Source organism: Candoia aspera, chromosome 4 (assembly GCF_035149785.1).
Source record: "Candoia aspera isolate rCanAsp1 chromosome 4, rCanAsp1.hap2, whole genome shotgun sequence".
Taxonomy (NCBI): Eukaryota; Metazoa; Chordata; class Lepidosauria; order Squamata; family Boidae; genus Candoia; species Candoia aspera.
This window is the reverse complement of record NC_086156.1, coordinates 23,675,964-23,699,542: the sequence shown is the minus strand read 5'-3', so window position 1 is coordinate 23,699,542 and position 23,579 is coordinate 23,675,964. Positions and strand designations below refer to the sequence as shown.

Below are 23,579 nucleotides of genomic sequence, written 5' to 3'. Positions count from 1 at the left end.
ATTGACACTTTTGAACTCTGATGTTGGAGATGACTCATGAGAATACCATGGATAACCAAAACAAACAAAGGCTTTATCAAACAATTCAACCCAAAATACTCACTTCAGGCACAAATGACTAGGCTGAAATGGAAGGAAAGAGAAGAGGAGGACATCAGCAGCAAGATGGATGGATTCAGTACAGTAGAAATGGATCTGAAGGATTAAGGTTGGAGATAGATGGACTGGGAGAAAATCTATCCATTTGGTCGCTGAGTTGACCCTTACTTGATAGCACATAATAACAAAATCTAATTCTAATCCATTTCAATTTGCTGATACCTAAGACATCAATACTGTATGTAGTTGATTCATTTCATTTTTCACTGTGTTGAGCTTTCCTATGTTCATGCACCTAACATTCCACGTTCCCACTGTAATTCTGTCTTTGCAGCTTCAGGTTATCATATCCGCTCAGAGTCCCTCTTTGGGGGGAGATGGGTGGTAGTACAAATCTGAGAAATAAATAAATAAATCTTTTATTGCATGGCAACATCAGCAACCAGATGTCCAAAGGCTTTAATCCAGCCATGTCATAAACAACATTAGTAGTGTGAAACAGCCAAGGGTCTTCCTCAGCAACATGTTGAGAGCTATCCAGCCCTCTGTCATGGTCACTCGCTTTATCTTGTCTATTCATACAGGGTGTTTTGGTAAAATACAAGAACGGTTTGCCATTGTCCTCTCCCATACAACATAAAATGATGCCTTTCCTGTTGTCACTAAAGTGACCATCCAACTCCAGCACATTCCTATATCACTACTGCCCAATATAGATTCCTGTTTGCTATAGCTGGACAGCTGGGATAACCATCATGCCTTGGGTAAGCCTTTGGGCATTATATACATGGAACTACCCAATATCAAATACAGAGCTAGCCTGTATAAAATTCATGGAAACTTACAGAAAGTATTCATTTACCTTTTTCATTTCCTTCTTAATAAAAATGGTAGGACCAGTTTAATTAAGAATGACCCCCTACATGTAGTTCATGATTATCTGCTTAAGAACTCCGTACCCCTTAGAAGACCACTGTCTTCTTCCCCCCATTTCTGAGCTCTTGAAATGGTTACAGAAAGAACATATATTTTACTGAATTAGTTCTCAAAGGGACTTACAATCTGATTTTATGAAAAAAGGCATTAACAGTTAACATTCCATGATATTCATGATGGGAAGCTTGTATATATGGCAGTGCTGTTCAAATTAGCATGCAGTCCCTAGTTCTTTATCTGATTTATATATCACATGTTTCACGACCTTTTGGATTTGGGGGAGGCATTTATTTAGGCAATTCTGAGGGTCCTGGTTTCCACACTGAATGAATTGGTTATGCATGTTTGTAGGTCCCTAGTCAACAAGGAAGGGTTATCATAACTGAGGATTGATTGAACTTTTCTACTCATCTCTGAACAAGGTGAACACATACACAGTGGACTTCATCATATCTTCAAGGTAGCTCATTATAAGGAACTGAGCAACTCTTAACCAGTTGTTATAACTGCTTAAAAAGATCTGAACTTAATTTATATATTGTATAAATATATTTTCCTGCACATTATTTGTCTATCACCTAGCTTGATGTTCTGGATGCACCAATGAGTTCTAGAGTAACATTGTTCCCTCTTGATAGCCAGCTACTAAAATATTTGCATTAACTGGCAGCCATAACCTTATTTACAGTTTAATAATTCATATTAATGTTTCTCAACCTCAGGTCTCCAGATATTACTTAAGTAGAACCTACTGATTTTGAGAACTTGTTTATGCTACCTACAAATGCCAAGAACTGTACTCCATCATAGATCTAAGACCTGGAAAAGGCAGGTTTAATGTTAAAGATGTTTTAAAATGTTATAAAAATGAATATTTGAAGGCTGTACATCTGGCATCCCAATATTCTAAATCCAGGATTTAAAATGAGAACCAAAGTTTCAGCACTTTTCAACAACTATTTGCGAACTCCAAAATATAATTAAAGCCTCAACAATTTCAAAAGCTTTAACAAAATATATTTAGCTTTTTTATACATGTAATTAATACTTCCTTATTGTATCAGAGGAGCTAATTTTAAAACATGTATTTTATTTTTATATAGGTATGTTTGTGCATGTGTATAAATAAATCAAATATGTCATTTTATGGATTGTATAACGTAATTTATTTCCATTCGGTTACTACATAGTCTTTGCACTATTCAAAAGGCCAAGCTTTTCATATGAGAAATTGTGGCTAAAGTATAGTGACTTATTAAATGCCAAGGAAGTGGGCAACCTTTTGGGGCTGCTGCGATGGCCACACATTTTATTCTCTGAATCACTGGTTGTGAGTGAGACTTCAAAATGAGTATTTAGGGCTTCAGTGAAAGACCCAGAAAACAGACGTTTTATCAAGCTGGCAACGTAAAGATGATCTTATCTACCTGCTCTAAACTTACACATATTTCTTTGCTGCATTTCAGAGAGATATAGATGAAAACACTCAGCAAAGCAAGACATCTGAAAATATATATTCTTATATTCTGAAAATATAAGAATATGAAAATTTGTAAGTGCAACATGAGACTTCTAAATAGTTCTTTGACCTTTTTCAATTATTTAGACCAATTATATCCCAACTTTAACATTAAATGGTTCTTTTACGGACAGTTTCAAAAGAAAAAAAAGTGTTGGTGGTGGAAGATGATTCCATTTTGTTTTTTTATTATACAACAGTAATGTGCCTCATTAGAGCTGACGCAAGATGTATTTATTTTGAACTCCACTGAGAGGGTACTGTGCAACAGCATTCTTGAAGAGTAAGTAGGTCTTGAAGCAACATTGTAAGGTAAAAACTTTGTCCCACTCGCTTTAGAAAATATGCTATTAGCTGAGAGAAAGACCCATTGCAATAAAGGAGTTGAAAAGTTTGGTTAATCAGGAAGACTGAATGGATAGGAAATTCTACCTTGAAGAAAATAAGAGCTTTCTCTTTTCACATGGCATCTTTCAGCAGGTCTCCCAAGTTAGAAGGAGGGAATTTCTCCTCCTCAGATCCAAGAGCAGCAAAATTCATTTATCTTGGAGCAATTTCACCTTAAATGTTTTCCTACCAGCCTAAGAAATAATTTCGTTTCCTCCATGGTAGTTTAGTGCACAATCAGTGACTGAAGTTAAAGAACCAATATACCCAACTCTAAGAACAACAGCTGATGTACATACAGCTAGTAAATCAGGCTGTCCAACTAATTTTCTTGGCGAATGTACACATCCATAAGAATATTCAATCAAGCAATAAAGATAATTACAAATCCCGGAGCCCTGCACAGCAGTAACCACATCATTAAAGCCAGAGAGGCTACTCTTAGTTTAATCTGTGAAATTACCTCCTGTTGCACACATATACATCACTGAAGACTGTTGAGAACAAAAAGAATGTGGGTTTTTAAATTTGCTCTGTACAAAGAAATATCCATTGGACTTTTTTCCTGACAACAGTAAATATAAGTAAAGTTAATTACTGCTATACCAAATCCAGATTTAATTATGCTTAGAGCAGATCTACTGAAATCAGAAAGTTCTGCATGTTAATGAAACCTGGGAACAAGCAAGGAAGACAGGGTTTTTTCCCTAATGGTTCTTTTAAAAAGACAGGACAATTCAGTCTTTCCCACATGGAGGGTAATACTGACCACATTTATGAATCACAAGATAGTTATCATCATCTAATGATCAGTGATGTCACTAACGTTGACGTAACTCAAGTGGCATAAACCAGGTCCACAAGGCCCTTCAGATGGCTTTCCCCAGTACACCGAAAAAGAAGTGATAGCTAACAGCCAGTCAGAACCAAACCACCATGTGCCCCATTTCAAAGTAGAGTATGAATTTCTGAGAAAGCTGCCTTGTTAAGAGATTTCAACCTTGTATCCAGAAATTTAAATCTGCATCCAGAATGTACAGCCGTACTACCTGAGCACTATCTGCTTGGCTACTTTTGCACCAGGTACACAAATCTACTTAAAGTTGTTCCATATGAGAAGATCCTTTGACATAACAAGACAGTTATCCAACCAAGAAACAAGTCCTTTCGAAAGGATAATTTCCATTTTCCTCAAAGTAATGCCGTCCTTCCATAAGACATTCCCCATGTTTATAGATGATTTGTCACCTCTAGAATGGATTATATCCCCAAAGGTTTTGTCCACATACTTTTCTACCTCCTTCAGACTTCCAGGTTTGCAACCTAGGTTTCAGGTGAAGTCCTTGCCAATTAAGACATAACCTGACAGTTACAAGTTGATATTACACTCAGTATAATATACTGGCTCATTCCGATATCCTTGCTGGCTCTTTACTTTCATAGTTTTTTTTAAAGTTATTTAATATCTTAACATACAGTATTAACAAAACAATATTCAAACTTAAAGGACAAAAATAGAAAAGAAACAACCCTAAACTAAAAATACAAACTAAGAATGAAAAGAGAGAGAGAAAGAAAAAAAAATCTACCTATATTTATGCTTATCAATAGTCACTGGTTTACTAATACACCACTATAATATAATCAGTACAAAATATACTACTGCTATAGTAACACATATTGCTGCTCCTTTGATTAGAAGAAAATATAGTTTTTTCCAAAATAGTTCCTACAACAATTCCTTAAGATCTAGAATTATATCACTTTTCTAATTTCTTACCCCCCTTCCCATGCTTGATACAACCATAATTCCTGATAAACAGTCAAATTCCAAAGCTCTGATATATACCTCAACATCACATTAACATCTTTAACATTTAAAGGTTTGCCCATAAATCATATAAATAGATTTATATTTTATTTATATATATTAGATGTTGATACACTATACCAAAAAGATATGAAATGATCCCATGACCATTCCTATGGTCATTTTTTTATACCTCCAACATAGAAAATCTGATGTTCATCCTTTCAAATACATTATTTGGAGAGTCCAGTACACTCTACATAACAATGTTTTGATGAATCAGCTTTAATCTCAGATCTGTTGATACCATTTTAACATTTTTAAGGATAAGAATCCATTGATGGGTCATTATCAGAGATTCCAGTTCTTTTGTCCGTGTTTGAAATTTAAGGCCAAAGCCTCAAGTCCCATATTGCCCGTGTGTGTGTGTGTGTGTGTGTGTGTGTGCGCACTTCAAGTCAGTGTTGACTCTTGGCAACTGCCTGGACAAGTCCCTGCAGTTTTCTTGGCAAGATATTGGAAGTGGCTGTCCTATTCAGACCATGCACCAAACCAATTCTCAATAAAACTCTTTATTAAGAACTATTTACAATCAATAAGGCCTTCGATAAGGAGACTGGAGTAATCAAGGCTAGACAATGTAGTAAGGCAGCACTAGGAGTGAGACTGGATCCAATTGGAACACGAGGACTGGAGACAGCAGATCTTGAACCGGAATAAACCTGGAACAACACGGCACGGGATGGCTGGCTCAATGGATCTGGATGCAAGGCTATGGTCAGCAAACTGAAGAACGCAGAATCTCGGGCACAGGACTCGAACTCAGAGCAAGGCTGGACTCGGCTGGAATCACCGGACTGGACTGGATCTCTGGAGAAGACAGGTAGGAACTAGACTTGGAACTTAGCACTGGGCTGGACTTGGCTGGGAGCCCGGACTGGACTGGATTCTCTAGGCAAGAGACTCGAAGCAAGACTTGGAACTCAGAACTCAATTTGACTCAGCTGGAAACCCTGGACTGAACTGGATTCGCTGGACAGGAGACCTGGAGCAAGGCTTGGAACTCGGAACTAGGCTAGACTCAGCTGGAAGCCCTGGACTAGGCTGGATTCGCTGGGCAGGAGACTTGGAGCAAGGCTTGGAACTCAGAACTAGGCTGGGTTCAGCTGGAAGCACTGAGTGTGCCACAAACTCAGATCCCGAGCAAGATGAGCAACAACCCCCGAAATTCGCAGGGGTTTGTGAAGAACGGCTGTGGTAAACTGCTGACGGGCAGCGGTGCGAAAAACCCTTGGCTCGATTGCGCTGCTAAGAGCAATGCAAGCACTTGAAGCTGGAGGCAAGGCGCTGGCTGCCAGGCTCAGGCGACGCTGGCTCCTCAAATGCAGCAGGCACAAAGATCCGTTCCTCACAATTCAAGTCAGACACTGCTGCTTCTTCGGTCACAGACGCCGCTTCTGATGTCGGTAGGGAATCTTCTTCTGGAGCTACAGGTCTAGAGGATCAGTTGTCTACGGCAGCACGCTGTCTGCACTGCTGCCTTTTATCCTGTTCCTTGGCGCGCTTGGAGTCTCCCGCAGCCAATCGGGCTGCCTTCTCCTTCGCACGCTTGTCAGTGTGTCTCTGGTGCACGCTGATTGGCGTATTCAAATCCCCCTCCGGATCTCGCCCAATCAGCGTCATGGATTTTTCCTGCTCTGCTGAGTTGTGCCGGAGTTTTGTTTCTCCACCTCCAGCACGGTAAGTTTCTAATTCCTCCTCTGACTTGGAAAATGAAACTAAATCCAAGCCAGAGGCAGGCCTGGTGCTTGCCATTGCCTCCTTCCTAAGACTGAGAGGGTGTGACTGACCAAAGCTGCCTTGGTGCCTAAGGCAGGACTAGAACTCACAGTCTCCTGGTTTCTACCCTGGTGCCTTAACCACTATACCAACATGCTTAAGTTGAAGATACCACCACTTTTGTGAATTGGGAAGACCAAATTCAATTGGGGAGGCCATAAACATAGCACCTCTCTGCAAGTCCTTAAAACAGCCACACCTTTTCCACACCCTACTTGACAGGGGTTCTGCATATTTTTACAGAAAACATGTTCCTGTATCAGATTCTACTGTAATATGGAAATATAGTATATAAACGATAAGAAATCAGTTAAATGAATTAATAAACTACCTGAAAAAGACATACCAAATTAAATGTTTTTAATGTTAGATCCATTACTTTTCAGGAAAAAGGTTTTGCAGTAGATTCATAATTGTCATAATTGTTACAAGTTCTAAAAACCTGTATTACTGAAGTATAAAAAACAATAAAATACATCAGTAATATTATATATTACTGTAATACATATCAATCCTTTTTTCTTTTATTTCCTCCCTCCCCATGTTTAATTTAATTACTGTAATATATGTCATTTATTTATTTATTTTCTATCCCGCCTTTATTATTTTTATAAATAACTCAAGGCAGTGAACATACCTAATACTCCTTTCTCCTCCTATTTTCCCCACTACAACAACCCTGTGAGGTGAGTTGGGCTGAGAAAGAGCGACTGGCCCAAGGTCACCCAGCCGGCTTTCATGTCTAAGGCGGGACTAGAACTCTCAGTCTCCCAGTTTCTAGCCTGTTGCCTTAATCGCTAGACCAAACTGGCGTTTAAAAAAAAACAAGTGACAATATTGACAAGGTTCCATATAAAGATGATGAGCTGGCTGAAGAAACTTTTGGGAGGACACAACTGCACTGATGTGCATTGCCACAAACAAAGCACACCTCCAGATGATTTGCACAGCCCTAATTACTGTTCTAGTGAACAATACTTGCAATTAAAATATTTGAGTAATTTTTGACATTTATCTTTGAGACTAAAATGCCTATACTACAGTAAAAAGATTGTGGAAGTTCATACTTTCAGAGGATCACTTTGTATTAAGCAACACTGCTATTAAAATACCAAATTATCTGAAACTTGTTTGAAGTATTTAAGAGATAAATATGGCATGCCTGGACTCACAGAGCTAGGACTGGAATGCCGTCTGATTTTAGGAGATTCCTTCTCAGTAGATGAAGTCTTGAAGTTAATGCAGGCGTTGTTCTCTGAATGGACTCTCTTTACTTGATTATTTGGCCTCTCAAATGGGTCAAAAGTGCTCTGTGTCCTCTGAACTCTGACTTTTTTGTCTTCTGGAATTGTGTCCAAGGGTTTGATCACAGAATCCATTCCTTGGCAGTTCCGTGTGGACATCTTTGTGACACATATCTAAGAAAAGGAGACAAAATGGTTATTAAATGCTTATTTAATTTGTTTAAATATTTTTATTTAGAATCAATCTAGGACCTGGAAAAGTATAATTTGCAACTCTAATTGTACCACTAGTATGCTAGGGTGTATGTCAAGAAGAGTATCAGCAGACTGGCAGGGTAATAAAGATAATATTCTCCTATATTTCCAAAGTTTTATATAAGGTCCTCCTGGATCATTTTTAAAATGTGTATCCATTAATGGCAGCAAGCTCAGCTAGAATGAAAAAATGGCTTCCAAAGAAATAAGCATGTTAGAAAACTGGTAAATGCAGGTCAAATTAAGCATTTTGACTTCTACAAACAAACTTATACACTCTTCCTCTCCCCATAAATCTTTGTTATATTAAATTAAATCACAGGTTTGGCAAGCATCTGGATTGATCCTTTCATTTTCTACAATTAAAAATTAATAAAGTACCATTATGTTTGGAAACTTTTCTAATATACACCATTATATCACACATCGCATTATTGGCTTGTTAAAAAAATCCATGTATAGTATAATTATTACTCACAAATCAAACAGGTAAATCAATATTTCAACACCCAAACCGTTGGGCTGGGGAGCCTTGAGCTTGCTATGTTGACTTTGGCTGGGCTGCGCTGAGCTGAGTTGGCTTTGCGTGGCTGGGCTGGGAAGTCTAGAGCTGGCTGGGGTGACTTGGGACGGCTGGGCTGGGGCGGTTACAGTTTCATCCTGTGCTGTGGCTCAGGGGCTTCTTGCAGTCTCAGAGCTGCGCAGTTCTGGGTCTCCTAGCCACCCCACAAGGCAGGGTGAAGGGCTTCCAAAAGGGCAGGGGAGGAGATAGGTGGGTGGGGGGTGTTGAAGGCAGTCGCATCACTGAGGTTTGGGGCTGGGAAGGACCAAGCCCAGAATGGCTGGATTGGGGTGGGCTAATGACTTGTAAAATTCACTTAATGATGGCAAGAGGAATTTCCAGGATTGCTGTCACTAAGTGATGCCATCTCGCTTTATGATGGAAATTCCGGGCCCAATTACCATCATTAAATGAGGACTACCTATATAGAAATTGATGGAATATATACAGAAATAGGGCAAGCAACAGAAGAAGAATCTGTAAAGGTTCTGACCAAACTATGCTAGCAAATCTGGAAAATAACACAGAGGCCAACATACTAGAAGAAGTTAATCTACATACCAACACTAAAAAAACAAAACTTAACAGAGTGTGCAAACAGTAGTATAATATCCTTAATTTCACAGGCTAGCAAAATAATGCTTAGGAGCACACAACATAAAGGGAGATGCCAGGTTTCAGAAAATGGCTGAGGAACAAGAGACATTATTGCTGATACATGCTGAATAACTGAAAAAGTCAAAGAATATAAAAAAGAAGTCAATGTATGCTATGCTACATTAGAAGACCCTTCTAATTGATGTAGCATATATCAATTAGACCCTTCTAATTGATATATGCTACATCAATTAAAAGAGTCTTCAGCTGTGTCAATCACGTCAACAGTGAAATGTGTTCAGGAAAATGAGAATCTCAGAACATCTTATTGTCCTTATGTGAAATCTATACCACATGTCAGGAATCCACAGTCTGGACAGAACATGGTAAAACAAAGTGGTTTCAAGTTGGCAAAGGAGTGAGACATGGCTGTATAACTCTCCCTTTATTTATTCAACATATACACTGAATATATCTTGAGGGGAGTTGGATTAGAAGAAGACAAGCGTAGTTTTAAACTTGGAGAAAGAAACATCAATAACCTGCGCTATGCCAATGGCACTACTCTCATAGCTGAAAATGCAAAGGATCTACAAGCCTTAGTCCTAAAAGTCAAAGAGCATAGTGAAAAAATAGGGCTAAAATTAAATATCATGACCAACTAATGACAATAGCCTTAGAATTGTCAATGAAGATATCAAAGTAGTGGATAGCTTCTGCCTTTTAGGATCAACCACCAACAGCAAAGGAACAAGCAGTCAAGAAATACACCACAGACTAGCACTTGGTAAAGCAGCCATCAAGGCCTTGGAAAAGATATACAAATGCCGTGATGTGTCTATACATATAAAGATCAGAATCATGCAAGCCATGGTATTCCCTATGACACTCTATGGAAGCAAAAGTTGGACTATGAAGAAGCAAGATAGGAACAGTATTGATGCCTCTGAACTTTGGTGTTGGAGAAGACTCCTGAGAATACCATAGACAGGCAAGAAAACAAACCAATGGATCTTTAAACAAATCAACCCTCGAGTGACAAATGACCAGGCTCAAATTATCCTATTTTGCATACTTTATGTGAAGACCCAGCTCCCTGGAGAATGCTTCTATGCTAGGAAAGGTGGAAGGAAGGAAGGAAGGAAGGAAGGAAGGAAGGAAGGAAGGAAGGAAGGAAGGAAGGAAGGAAGGAAGGAAGGAAGGAAGGAAGGAAGGAAGGAAGAGGATGACCAGCAGCAAGGTGGATGTACTCAGTTACAGCAGCAATGAGTATACCATCGGGAGTCCCAAAAGTCCCATAACAGGTTATGGATAGATCATCATGGAAAAAATCTATCTATGTGGCTATTCCTTTTTTCTTTCTAATAATAGAATAAAAGCAATAAAATTAAATGTAAAAACAGCCAAATAAAATAATCACACAATATACATTGTAAAATGTGTACTTAAAATGACAATTGCTCAAGACATTCAACAAGAATCCTGTATCTCTTTAGCTACAGATGTCATAGTAATTTTGGTTCTTTTGCTTTTTGGTAATTTTTGTTTGATTTTGGTGACACAGTTGAATTAAAAAACGCTTGACAAAATTATTCACCTTTGGTTAACAAAGGACTTAATATATTGTGAGCTACATCATCTAAGAATTGTTCTGCCAGCTGGCAATCAGCAAAAAGGGCTTTTTAAAAGCAGGCATCTGCTACCTATGAGTCTTGGAACCTACTGACATGACTTGAGTCACTGTTGCTACACTTTAGTCAAACACAGCCAGCTAGTAACATGAGTATGTGTACTGAAGCACAAGGAGAGAAAACTTTCTGTGCACTATCAATTTTCTGGTCTGCAGGAGGTCTAAAAAGCATTACTTTTTCATGTTAGAGAACACACAAGGAGCAAACTGTAGAATCTGCTTTCAAACACAATTCTTAGCTGAATTTCAGCTGCATGAATGAACATTCCATCCTCATAGACACTGATGGAACCATTGGCTGAAAGCCTATGCATACACACACAAAATACAAATACTTCTTGTTGACAGTGTTTCTGTAAAGTAGAATCAAGAAAATTTATTCCTAAAAGGCCAAATTTCCAAATGTGAAGAATGGTGAAAATATTAGTTTTATAGCAGAATTAATTATTTCAAGAGCTTTATGTTAAATGCTGAGATTTCATTAACTGTATATATCTAGCTTTCACAGAATGTGTGAAGACACACCCTTCTCATGTTATTTCCAGTACATTAAACAAGTTAGTTTCCTATTTTCCAAAAGAAATAATATTAGTAAGCAGAGCCTTGCCTCAAGAGACTCCATTTCTCAGAACCAATTTCAAAAGATGATCCAAAGAACGGAGAGGGGAAAAGGTCCTGAAGAACTGTGGCTCACTTAAAATCACACCACATTTTAGAAAACATTATATCCAGATGACCTAAGCTTTATTTGTATCTAATATAACCCTTGACAACCAGAATAATATTGCTGGAAAAATCATTTGAGTCTATTTTGCTTCCCCAAAAATATTATTTGTGTCTACTCTGTCTACAATAATTCAGATATCAATTTTAATCACAATACCATATAAATAGGTGGAATTGGCAGCACAGATACAAACAAAAAATTATCTGCAGTTCAGGTCCTAAATTTTAGTAGTGGGAGTAGGACAAAAGATGCTCCTTCTACTTATTCTGAATATTGCTATTCTTCTTAGGCTACATTTGGTATAGTATGGTGATTAATATGTTGGACTAGAACCAGGTTTAGCCAGGCTGAAGTTCATCTCAGCGAGCAGGACTGGGCCAGATTCTCTCTCAGTCCAACCTATCTCACAGGATTGTTGTTAGGGAAATCTGAAAGAGGGGATGCTACATATACTGTCTTGGGCTCCTGGAGGAAAGATGGGATATAAATATAACAAACAAATATAAAAACATTTTTAAGAAATCAGTCTGAAAGTATGTTTGATCCACTCTTATACTTAAAAATGTGTTCACTCTCAGCCTTTATATTAGCCCTTTCCCAATGAAATAGAAAGGCCAATCAATACAATTCTATGTGAGCTTTCATTAGTTCCTTAAAAACTAAGTCACTTTAACATAGGATTTCATATCAGTTCTGGGTAATTGCTGTTGTTTGATGTATTCTTCTTTTTATACTTACTATTTTGTATTTTGTTGTAGTATTTTTCTCTTTTAAAAATAATTTTTGAAATGTATGTAACTTATGCATACATGAGCAGCTTATACATTTTGGGGCAAGGCTGAAATCTGAACTCAGATATCTGATACAGAAAGTCAACAGCTGCCATTCTTTTATAACCATTTAAGAAAACAATTCTAATCATACAGCAGGTTACATGGTCCATATGTATGGGCTGTTGCTGGAAGCAACCAGGATTGTTGATCTTATGGAATCTTTCCTCTAATTTAATATGAATATGTTTATTTCAAATATTTAGAACCAAACATGATATATACAAAATAAAGAAAATGATATATTAGGCTGATTGTGCAAGTTTTTCAGATGGATGCATGAGAAGAGTATGCTACACTATACAGCTATCAATTATCTACAAGAAATACAGTTCAAAATCCAAAATAAAATTTTAAGGTCTTCTTACAGGCTTTTACTGAAGAAACCAAAAAAATTTAAACAGAAGCAACTATCACAACTCTGGTGCCAACAAGAAGAAGGATCTGTTTTTCATACCCATTGCTCAAACACATTCTAACAGAAATCTCAGTTCAGCCTTTCAGTTATTATAAGGATCATGAAGACTGATCAATCATTAAAATAACCTTTAATCTCCTAAACTTTTGAGGCTATGCTAACACCAGTACTTAGCAATGATTTACAAAATATTGTGGCAGCCAGTATAATAGAACTTGAGTGATGCTGTATGTTCAGACTCTTTGGGCCCTTTTAGCATCAAAAATATTGCAGTTTGGACCAGATAAACATTACAAGCTCTTCAAAGTCAATCCCATCTAAAGACACATTGTAGCAGTCTTGTTTAGCAATAATATAGAAGCTTTGTTAATTCATAATTAATGCTCATAGGAATGTAACTTAATATATAGGCAACACAATCCTGGTGGGCTTTTTTCCTAGATATTGGTATTAATGAAATAATTGTTCAATCATAAACTCATTTTACTAGAGGTTCAAATAGCTAAATCCAGAGCAGAGAAATCATAATCATAATTCACATTCCAGTTTTAAATTAAAAAAGTAAATGCAAATAACTGTTATGCCTGCATTGACAACTTATTTCATAAAACAATAAAATATCACTTAGAACCTATATATGACAAAAGTAATTATGCCACCATAAATTCATGAGATTAGTTCTCCACACATAAAATGAATTTCTATTTCAATCAAATCGTAAAATTTTGGCTCAGCTAGGAGAAAAGAAGGCAGCTTTTGTCACTCATGTTTAAGAAAATGGGAGTGGTTTCAGTGGTTTTATAATATGTTTTGTTGGTTTTATTGTATGCCGCCCAGAGTCACCTTGTGTGAGATGGGCAGCCATATAAATCTGATTGATTGATTGACTGATAAATAGATAAATAATTTTCAAAAATGCATTTGCAATACATGTCACATGGGGCTAACTCTGCTTTTCTATAAGAGCAGCTCTTAAAAGTATGGTGAGAATTGATTTTTAATGTATTTCATGAGAGACTCTAGTTCCAATACAACTTGTCACATAATGCGCTTAGGATAAAGACAGCAACAATGAAGATTCATTATCTGCTAGCCCCATTTGAAACAAACAGACATTAATGTATTATTATATAATTAAACTTATATATAAATTTCTCATACTATTTCTACAGGAAGTATTATCCACTGACTTCAAAATCACTGAGATCTGAAAAACTTTCTCCATATCTAACATTCTAAATTTGAGCTTTCAAAGAAAGAATGAAAATATTAATAGATAGTTCCTTAGTATATCTGAGTGCCAGCAAAGCTCCTCTTATGAATTCAGTGGAAACAAGTACAGCACCAATATCGAGATCTAGATAACAGGCAGATGCACCACATTTAAATAAAATGAATTCTGTGATTTCTCTTGTGCTGCAATCCGTTTCCCAGTCTATTCCTAAGCAATGTGCAGTTATATATTGCATGTTCCAATTAATGAGATTTAATCTTAATTTTAAACATATGTGATTTGATGCTTTCATATACGCTTATATTCCTCTAAGGTCTAATCTGCTGCTAGTACTTTCATGCATCCATTTCAAATATTTCAGAACATCAATATAAAGCCAATACACAGGTAATGAACCAAACATTTCTGCTGACCTCACTTCATTTGGTATTTCCTTCAAGATTCATTTCAGTGTAGTACATGGATTTCCTTCCTTCCACATTAAGGAAAGCCTCTAATTTACTGAAGCTACAGTATTTATTCCATCTGGATCCAGCATGACACAGACTTGTTTGCAGTGATGGAAAAGTGATTGGTCACGTCTTTCATCCACTTGTCCCAGAGGACACTCAACCAAGCATGTATGAACAAAACTGTCTATAGTACCCTCTTTCCACTCTAATAAAACAGACTATGAAAGAAAGCTTTAGGCAAGATGCCTAGTTCTTTAAATATCCCCATCTATTTTCAAAGAGAAAAAGAGATTTCTTCCTTCAATCCCCAGGGGATCTCAAGACAGTATATAGTCTCTTGGGTCATTTTATACTAGCTACAATGTTTACCTGGCTTGATTTTAAGCATTTAAAAGAAAGGAAGCCAGGCATGCACAGAGAATGAATAGCACTTAAGTAGCAAATGATAGCTAGGGATCGGTTTTACTAAGATACCTCAAATTCAATTTATCCTGTTTTGAAAACAGGAGCCTTACCGTTTTGGTGGTAGAATGGTTCTTGTTAGATTCATCTGTAACTCCTTAGCATTCCTCTAAGAACATTTCTGATTGCAATCAGGCCAGGCTCATTCACAGCAACTGAATTCACATCTTTCTGCACTAGCAAGCTGAAATGGTACGGCTGAACTATGACTAAGAGAGGGGGAAATTATAAGCAGAAAAACAAAGAAATCCCTGAAGACAGGATATTCTCCCCAGAACTGCAATGTAGAAGGTGTCAACAATCATCAGGGAAAGAAATTTATTTGTCTAAATTTCATCCCCAGCAGATGGATACAGGAAGGAAGGCTTTGGGTTGTCCTTTTTCACATAAATTGTGATGGACTTGCCTATGGAGTTCCCAGGAAGACATTCTATTCAGGCTCTGCAGCAGCACTGCAGCCAATACATATATTGTTGATGGTGTAAAGCTTTCTGAATATTTTTGACTTAGGAATATTAATTGACCGCAAAGGAATGTTTCAATGGAAGAATAAGCTGGAAATAAATTTGTACAATCATGATTTTTATAAGATGCTAGAAGAATATATTAAGAGTGTAACTAATTATAGCTAATTTGATTGTTTTCCCAAAATCAAACAGAAAGAAAGCCTGTAAGTCACAGAGGAAAGGAAAGGAAAGACCGTGCATGCCATTTTAACATAAAGTCATATTTAAAAGATGGGAAATTATCATCTGGCACAAAACCAGTAAATATTTGAAAAAACTAAAGAAATTTTTTAAAGTTCCTCCCTCACTAGCTTGAAGGGGCCACACTAATCATCATATAGTACTTATATTAGTTATAATGTAATAAATGTCAAGACAAATACACAATATATTTTAATATCTAAGCTACCAATTTCCTAAAAGTAAAACACATGTATTCTGGGGTTTCATACTGTCACCAAGAATGAACAGCATATTAATTGTACCATGAGCTTAGTTTCCTTTTATGATGCCAGGAAGGCCTTGCATTTAACTCATTCTAGTACTGGCAGCTTAGATGCAGAGAAATTTCTCTTTTATTTGTCATAGATTGCTAAGCTGCACTGCTCTCGGTCAAATAGAAAAGATTCTAAATAAGATCCAAGAAACAAAACTGGATTGTATATTATATTTATGTTTTATATTATATTGTTATATTGTATTTATGTTTATGATATTTAATGTTGTTATTGTTTTTGTAAACCGCCCAGAGTCCCTCCTTCGGGGGGAGATGGGCAGTGGCAAAATTTGATAAATAAATAAATAAAATAAAACTGCTCAAAGTCAAGTGCACTGAAACGAATTCACTTTGTAAAATATAGGCATATTGATTAAACGTGCAAATACATTTTTACTTGAAATACACGTTTTCTAAATTGCCAAGAACAATTTTAGTGCACTTCGATCTAAGTCTCCAGGTGTGGTTTGGTCTAAAATAAGAATGTACTTGGCTAAGTTAACTGGCAATATTGCTATGGAACCTTGCTAAAACAAGAAACCGACTGACAGACAGACATTACAATCCCAAACAGTGAAAGAAATCAAGGACCCTGAATATGACTTAGACTTGATTTCGACATGCCGCAGAATATCCAAAGCCTCTGAATCACATGGCAATCCGTGGGCTCTCAATCTATTGTACTTCTTAATAAAACGGCTTCTTAATAAAATGGCTTGGTAGTGCTTGCTTAAGATTACAAACCCTCTACTATAGCTTCTAAATATACTGCTACAGTTTGGTGGGGCTTGATGCAAATTTTGGAATTTGCAGAACATCTGGAGAAGAGCAGGTTGGGGGAAACTGCACAAGACAATCACTTCGAGAAGCATTCATATACACTATCACACGAACATAATGGCTAACTTTATGATAGCCATTAAAGAACCATTGCTCTTCAGGCAACTGACCACATTTTGTACATCATTTCGGCTTAGTAAAAACAGTGAAGCACTTGAAATTGTTATCACAGCTATTGTTAATTTGTTCGTGGCAATCTTTCACACACACTGCTGGATACTAGTACTGTCCACAGACTGCTTATATCATAATCAAGAAAGCCAGCTGTAGCAAGGAAGCCATGTCAAGCTACAGAATTGGGCTGGCCAGCGAAGGCCATAAACAATCGAGGAGGAGGAGCAAATACAGGTATTATACAAGACAAATTAATTCTAACCCTTAAAAAATACCTTATGCATGCACAAAAGCCTGTCCATTACTTAGTACATACTTTACATACGCACAAAACCACCGAAATGTATAACCTTTACATATACACTGAGATCTGGTTCCTTTTTGGCAACTAGTAACTACTCCACAAATGAAAGCACGCGCTGCTTGTATTGCCAAAATCATTGCTTTTAAAAAGATTATCATAAAAAGATAGTAGTTTAGACTATAGAATTCCCATCTCCAGATGTATAAATATATTTGCTAGATTCAAATCTTATGTTGCTGAACTTTATTTTTCAAACTATATCTAGTTTTCTGCTGATCTCATACAGAGTCTAAATCTAAGGCCCTCCAAGTTCTAAAGCAATCACATCATTTTAGCTGTTGAAAAGAATAAGGCTAAATACAAATGAATAGAAACTTGACTCAATAAAAAAAGGATTTATACCATATGCCTCTGATATAGGCTGAATTCATTAATGACAGTTCTCAATTTCATATTTTTCCCCTTAAAGCAAACATCGAAGTTTTAATTTTCATACTTTTAGGGTTTTTAAATTGCAGCAGACAAATAGAAAGTAATAGTACAATATTATGTGCAGTATGTCCTCTATACATGCAGGCAGGGAGGGCTAGCTTAGAGTCCCATTCCTATGAGAGATCAAGGGGGCACGGACCTGAAGATAATCCTTCCTGTATGCTTTGGAACACTTTATGGCATAGACTCATTTGACTGGATTCCCATTTGACCGGATTCCTGCAGAGCCATTAAAACTGTTTTGCTTCAGAGCTGAACAACATAGGACAGGGCCCTGTGGCATTCCACCCAATACAAGTAGTCCTTGTTCAGTGACTGCCTCATTTAGTGACCATTCACAGTTATAAAGGTAATGAAAAAGTAACTTTATAACCAATTCTCACATTTACAACCTTTGCAGGTCTGTAAAGCAAAGGAAAGCTGAAGCAAGATCATAAGCATAGTTGCAGTTTCACTTAGCAACTGCTTTGCTTAACAACCAAATTGCCGATCTCAATTGTGGTCGCTAAACAAGGACTACCTGGACTGGAACCATTGATGAGTATTCTCTGGGTGAGGTCATTCTGCCAACTATGAATACATGTAACAGTTGTATCGTCTAGCTCATAGTTTATCATTTTATTAATGGACATATAATGAGCATATAATGAGAGTTTTTGTTGAATGTTTTGCTAAGATCAAGGTACACTGTTGTTGTTGTTTATTCATTCAGTCGCTTCCAACTCTTCGTGACTTCATGGACCAGCCCACGCCGGGGGTAGGTACGCTATCTTCACAAAATTCTCCCAATCCAATAAACTCTTAAAAAAAAAAAGTTTGCTTGTTGCTGCCTTCTGTTAATTGTTGCGTTCCTATACTCACAAAACACACACACACACAAACAGCACAAGACAAAGAACAGCAATGACATTTGTTGTTCCATTTGTTGATATTTCATCTCTGGGACCTTGCCATTTTTCAAGTTGTCAACAATTACAGTTAGCAGTTCTTCAATCACCTCTTCTAGTTCCTTCAATTTATCTGGCCAGTCTGTTCCAAATAACAGATTCTCTTTTTTCTACTTCTTTCTGACAAATTATGTTGTCAGCAAGAGAGGACAGGAATCTGTCTACCTCTGACTCTTGAAAGTTAGATTTCAAGTCTCCCATTGCCATTATCACATGCTTTTGGAAAATGTGGTCATCTGGAACAGAAAAGCCTCATCTGTATCTTCTGTATGTCCAGGCAGTCTATAACAAACTCCTATGTTGATACTACTCCTTTTTTCTTCCTTTTTGCAGGAGAGGTGGTACTGTGAATTTGACAAACATTTTTCTTGGTTCTTGCTTCCTCTGCCTTGCTGTTTATAGTTTATCTATTGGTAACTGAACCTGGTAAGTCAGAGTGGCTGTGGGTTGGGGGCTCCTCTGTAACTGGGAGTTTACCATCTTTGGTGCTGGATGGGGTTGCACTGCCCCAGACAGACCCAGTGCAGAATCTGGGGGGTCCTCCTGGACTCACGACTCCTGCTTGAGAAGCAGGTGGCAGTCGTGGCCAGGAAGGCCTTTGCTCAACTCTGTGTTGTGCACTAGTTACACCCCTTCCTGGATCGGAAGGCCCTCCAGTCAGTCCCGTATAGACTATTGCAATGCGCTCTACATGGGGCTAACGTTGAAGAGTATCCAGAAGCTACAGCTGGTTCAAAATGTGGCTGCACAAGCAATTTTGGGTGCCCCAAGAGTGGCACATGTAACACCTTTGCTATGGGAGCTGCATTGGGTGTCAGTTTGCTTGCAAGTCCAATTCAAGGTGTTGGTTATCACCTTTAAAGCCCTACATGGCCTGGTCCAGGTTACCTGAGGGACCATCTCACCTCCATTGCATCGACCCGTCCCACCCAGTCAAGCAGAGAAGGCACGTTACGGACCCAGTCTATGAAAGAATGTCGAATGGCAGGGCCAAGGAAGAGAGCCTTCTCTGCCATTGCCCCCGCCCTACGGAACACTCTTCCTCCAGAGGTGAGGCAGGCCCTACTCTCCCAGCCTTCCGGAAAGGGGTGAAGACCTGGCTCTGCCATCTTGCATAGGGTGCATGGAGGGGTAACCAACCCTGGTGGTGGTTAGCACCCTGAAGATGCTTCCATAAATCAAAAACTTTTTAACATCTATTGTCTAGGATTTTATTTTTTATTTGGCTCGCAGAGTCATTCTGCTCACTCACCCATGATTTGCACTGCTAGCATCAAATTCTCCACACGCTTTCGAGTCTTCAGTATTCCTTCCACCTCCTTTCTTTCTTCATTCTTGACTCTAATATTGAGCCAAGTGAAAAAACTATTTTTTCTAGAAGACAAAACTGAAGGATGAAAGGAAGGGGTTTCTTCTATGGAACAAGAAGTTTTAAGTCTCCCTTTGATGTAGAACAGTGTAGCTAACCCTTTCCTGCTGGTTCCATCTTCAGTGAAAAGGCTTCTACAGTTGGATAGCTTACATATGACACAAAAATAATCTATGGTAATTCTACCACAGTTCTCAGAGGAGCACAACTGGACATCCAAGGTTGCATGGAGCCTTAAATATGAAAAGAGGGGAATCACTAAACCCTGACTATTGATAGGAATACATTATTAATCAAATTTTATCTTCAGGTTTACTGAGTAAAAAACCTAAAAACATAGCCCAGAGCTTTCCAAAAATTAATAGTGATTTTTAATTTTAACGTGACAAACTCGGAAAATCACGACATAAGGTAAAGGTAAAGGTTTCCCTTGACATTAAGTCCAGTCGTGTCCGACTCTAGGGGGCGATGCTCATCTCCGTTTCAAAGCCGAAGAGCTGGTGTTTGTCCATAGACACTTCCATGGTCATGTGGCCAGCATGAATACACGGAACGCCATTACCTGCCCGCCGAAGCGGTACCTATTAATCTACTCACATTGGCATGTTTTCGAACTGCTAGGTTGGCAGGAGCTGGGACTAGCAATGGGAGCTCAGCCCGTCACGCGGATTCGAACCGCCGACCTTCCGATCGTCAAGCTCAGCTCAGCGGTTTAACCCGCAGCGCCACCATATTTAATTAATTCAGTTAAAAATTATACTAATATTTGTCCCAGCTTCACCCAATTTTTGCTAACCTAGCCCACTTTTTGGAAAGCGGACCCTGGAATGCTTCTCAAAGGTGAAATTTAGATCTAAGCCCACCCCACTGTATTTTTTAAAATTTTACTTTTATTGTACATGCAGAAAGAGAAAAGAAAAAATAGTAAAAAAAGAAAAAATTATGTATACAAAATTCTTATGTCTCCCACATATGAAACAAAGATGTATGAAACAAAACTATTCATGTCTGTTTGTGTGTGTGTGTGTGTGTGCGCGCACACACACACACACATACATGGTCTATTATATATTATAATTTATAATTTATATTATCAATATCTAAGTCAGTTTATTTAACAAAAAAATGGGAAATGAGCAAACATATAAACTACAGTAAATGCAGTCCACATTTCTAAATAGTCCTCCTATTGGGAGTCCTGGCATGAAAAGTCTTTTCAAATATAGACAGAGAGGTGTGTTTTTGAGACCATTCTATATCTGGCTAAGAATGGGTGTCCTTCCAACTTTTTATTATTATTATTATTATTATTATTATTATTTGCTATCAATGGAAACATCATTTTTATAGCTGTTTTGAAATATATATTTCAAACTATAAAAGTACATGACCACCTAAAACAATGAGTCTTCCACATCAAAATTCATGTGAAATAACTTTTGAAGAAAAGTTCAAAAGGGAGCTACCGTAACACAAGACTACATCATATGAACCAGTATTGCCTTTTGAGTATCTCATCTCCAACAGTTAGCTGAACTCAACTATTTATAGACATAAAGTAACATATTTCTTGAATTAAATTCTCAATTCTAGATAGGTTATGACCTCTAGAACCCATGAAAATTGCCCAAGGAAAAATGATTTTGACAATTTGGTAGCCCTGAAATGCATCAGTTCAGATTTAAATCAACTAATATTATATCCAGAAAAGGCTCCGAAATCGTAAGATTCTCATTTATCAATAAATACCAACATGTCACAGGACTGTTCCTTACCTTTTTGTATCAAACCATAAATCTCACAACTCTACCTAATCATATGTGCTAAACATTCAACACATAAGCCATACAGGCCAATGAGAGAGAGAGGATAACCCTGCTGGGCAAATTTATCAAAATACTTCTGACCTACAACATAGGTGGCATAGTTACCTGGTAAGAAGTTGGCCTTAGAAATTACAAAAAAAATAAGCAATAAGTAAACTTGTGACTGCAATTCAAAGAACATCATAGCAATTCTGGGCAAATGCAATGTGAGTGCCCTTGGTCAAATAGTGGCTGTTACACAAGGAACTTTATGCAAGAAGGAGCTATGTCTACCCAGCTCCCCCAAGGTAGAATCCATCACCTCTAGAATATCTTCTATCCATCTTGTCCTTGGTCGGTTCCTCTTCCTTTTGCCTTCCATTCTCCCTAGCATCAGTATCTTCTCCAGGGTATCCTGTCTTCTCATTATGTGGCCAAAGTACTTCAGTTTTGTGTTTAATATCATTCCCTCAAGTGAGCAGTCTGGCTTTATTTCCTGGAGGATGGACTGGTTGGATCTTCTTGCAGTCCAAGGCACTCTCAGAAGTTTCCTCCAACACCACAGTTCAAAAGCATCGATCTTCCTTCTCTCAGCCTTCCTTATGGTCCAGCTCTCGCAGCCACATGTTACTACGGGGAACACCATTGCTTTAACTATGCGGACCTTTGTTGTCAGTGTGATGTCTCTGCTCTTAACTATTTTATCGAGATTGGTCATTGCTCTTCTCCCAAGGATTAAGCGTCTTCTGATTTCCTGACTGCAGTCAGCATCTGCAGTAATCTTTGCACCTAGAAATACAAAATCTTTCACTGCTTCTACATTTTCTCCCTCTATTTGCCAGTTATCAATCAAGCTGGTTGCCATAATCTTGGTTTTTTTGAGGTTTAGCTGCAAGCCAGCTTTTCCACTTTCTTCTTTCACCTTCATCATAAGGCTCCTCAGTTCCTCTTCGCTTTCAGCCATCAAAGTGGTATCATCTGCATATCTGAGATTGTTAATGTTTCTTCCAGCGATCTTAACTCCAGCCTTGGATTCCTCAAGCCCAGCATGTCGCATGATGTGTTCTGCGTAAAAGCTGAATAGGTAGGGTGAGAGTATACAACCTGCCGTACTCCTTTCCCAAGCTTAAACCAGTCCGTTGTTCCGTGGTCTGTTCTGTTGCTACTTGGTCATTATACAGATTCCTCAGGAGGCAGACAAGATGACTTGGTATCCCTATACCACTAAGAACTTGCCACAATTTGTTATAGTCCACACAGTCAAAGGCTTTAGAATAGTTGATAGAACAGAAATAGATGTTTTTCTGAAACTCCCTGGCTTTTTCCATTATCCAGCGGATATTGGCAATTTGGTCCCTAGTTCCTCTGCCTTTTCTAAACCCAGCTTGTACATCTGGCAATTCTCGCTCCATGAATGTGTCACTGAACTTAGTGGTTTTGCATGCCAATTTGATTTTCAGCGAAGTGTGCAAATAACCCAAGTTATGTGATCTTTTGTGATTAATACGGATATCTGTCTTAATGTTTAAAAGTCTCAGAGATATTCTACATATATTCTGAGACACTGTTTACATTCACATTCACTTTACAGTGTTCTTCTAGCATTCAAATTAGATTATTCTTTATTTTTAACCAGTAGTTTGAC

At 37.8% G+C, this 23,579-nt stretch overlaps 1 protein-coding gene across 3 annotated transcripts in view; it reads right to left on the bottom strand.

Annotated features, from left to right (window-relative positions):
- CDK14 (cyclin dependent kinase 14) overlaps window positions 1-23,579 on the bottom strand; it is a 239,519-nt gene that overhangs the window by 161,035 nt on the left and 54,905 nt on the right. For 2 of the 3 annotated variants that reach the window (XM_063303604.1, XM_063303606.1), the window contains exon 2: window positions 7,763-8,040. In XM_063303604.1, coding sequence (XP_063159674.1) covers window positions 7,763-7,993 — 231 coding nt within the window. In that variant the 5' untranslated portion in view covers window positions 7,994-8,040. Of the gene's footprint in view, window positions 1-7,762; window positions 8,041-15,114; window positions 15,228-23,579 lie in introns of those variants that run through there. The other variant, XM_063303605.1, reaches the window with a different exon arrangement.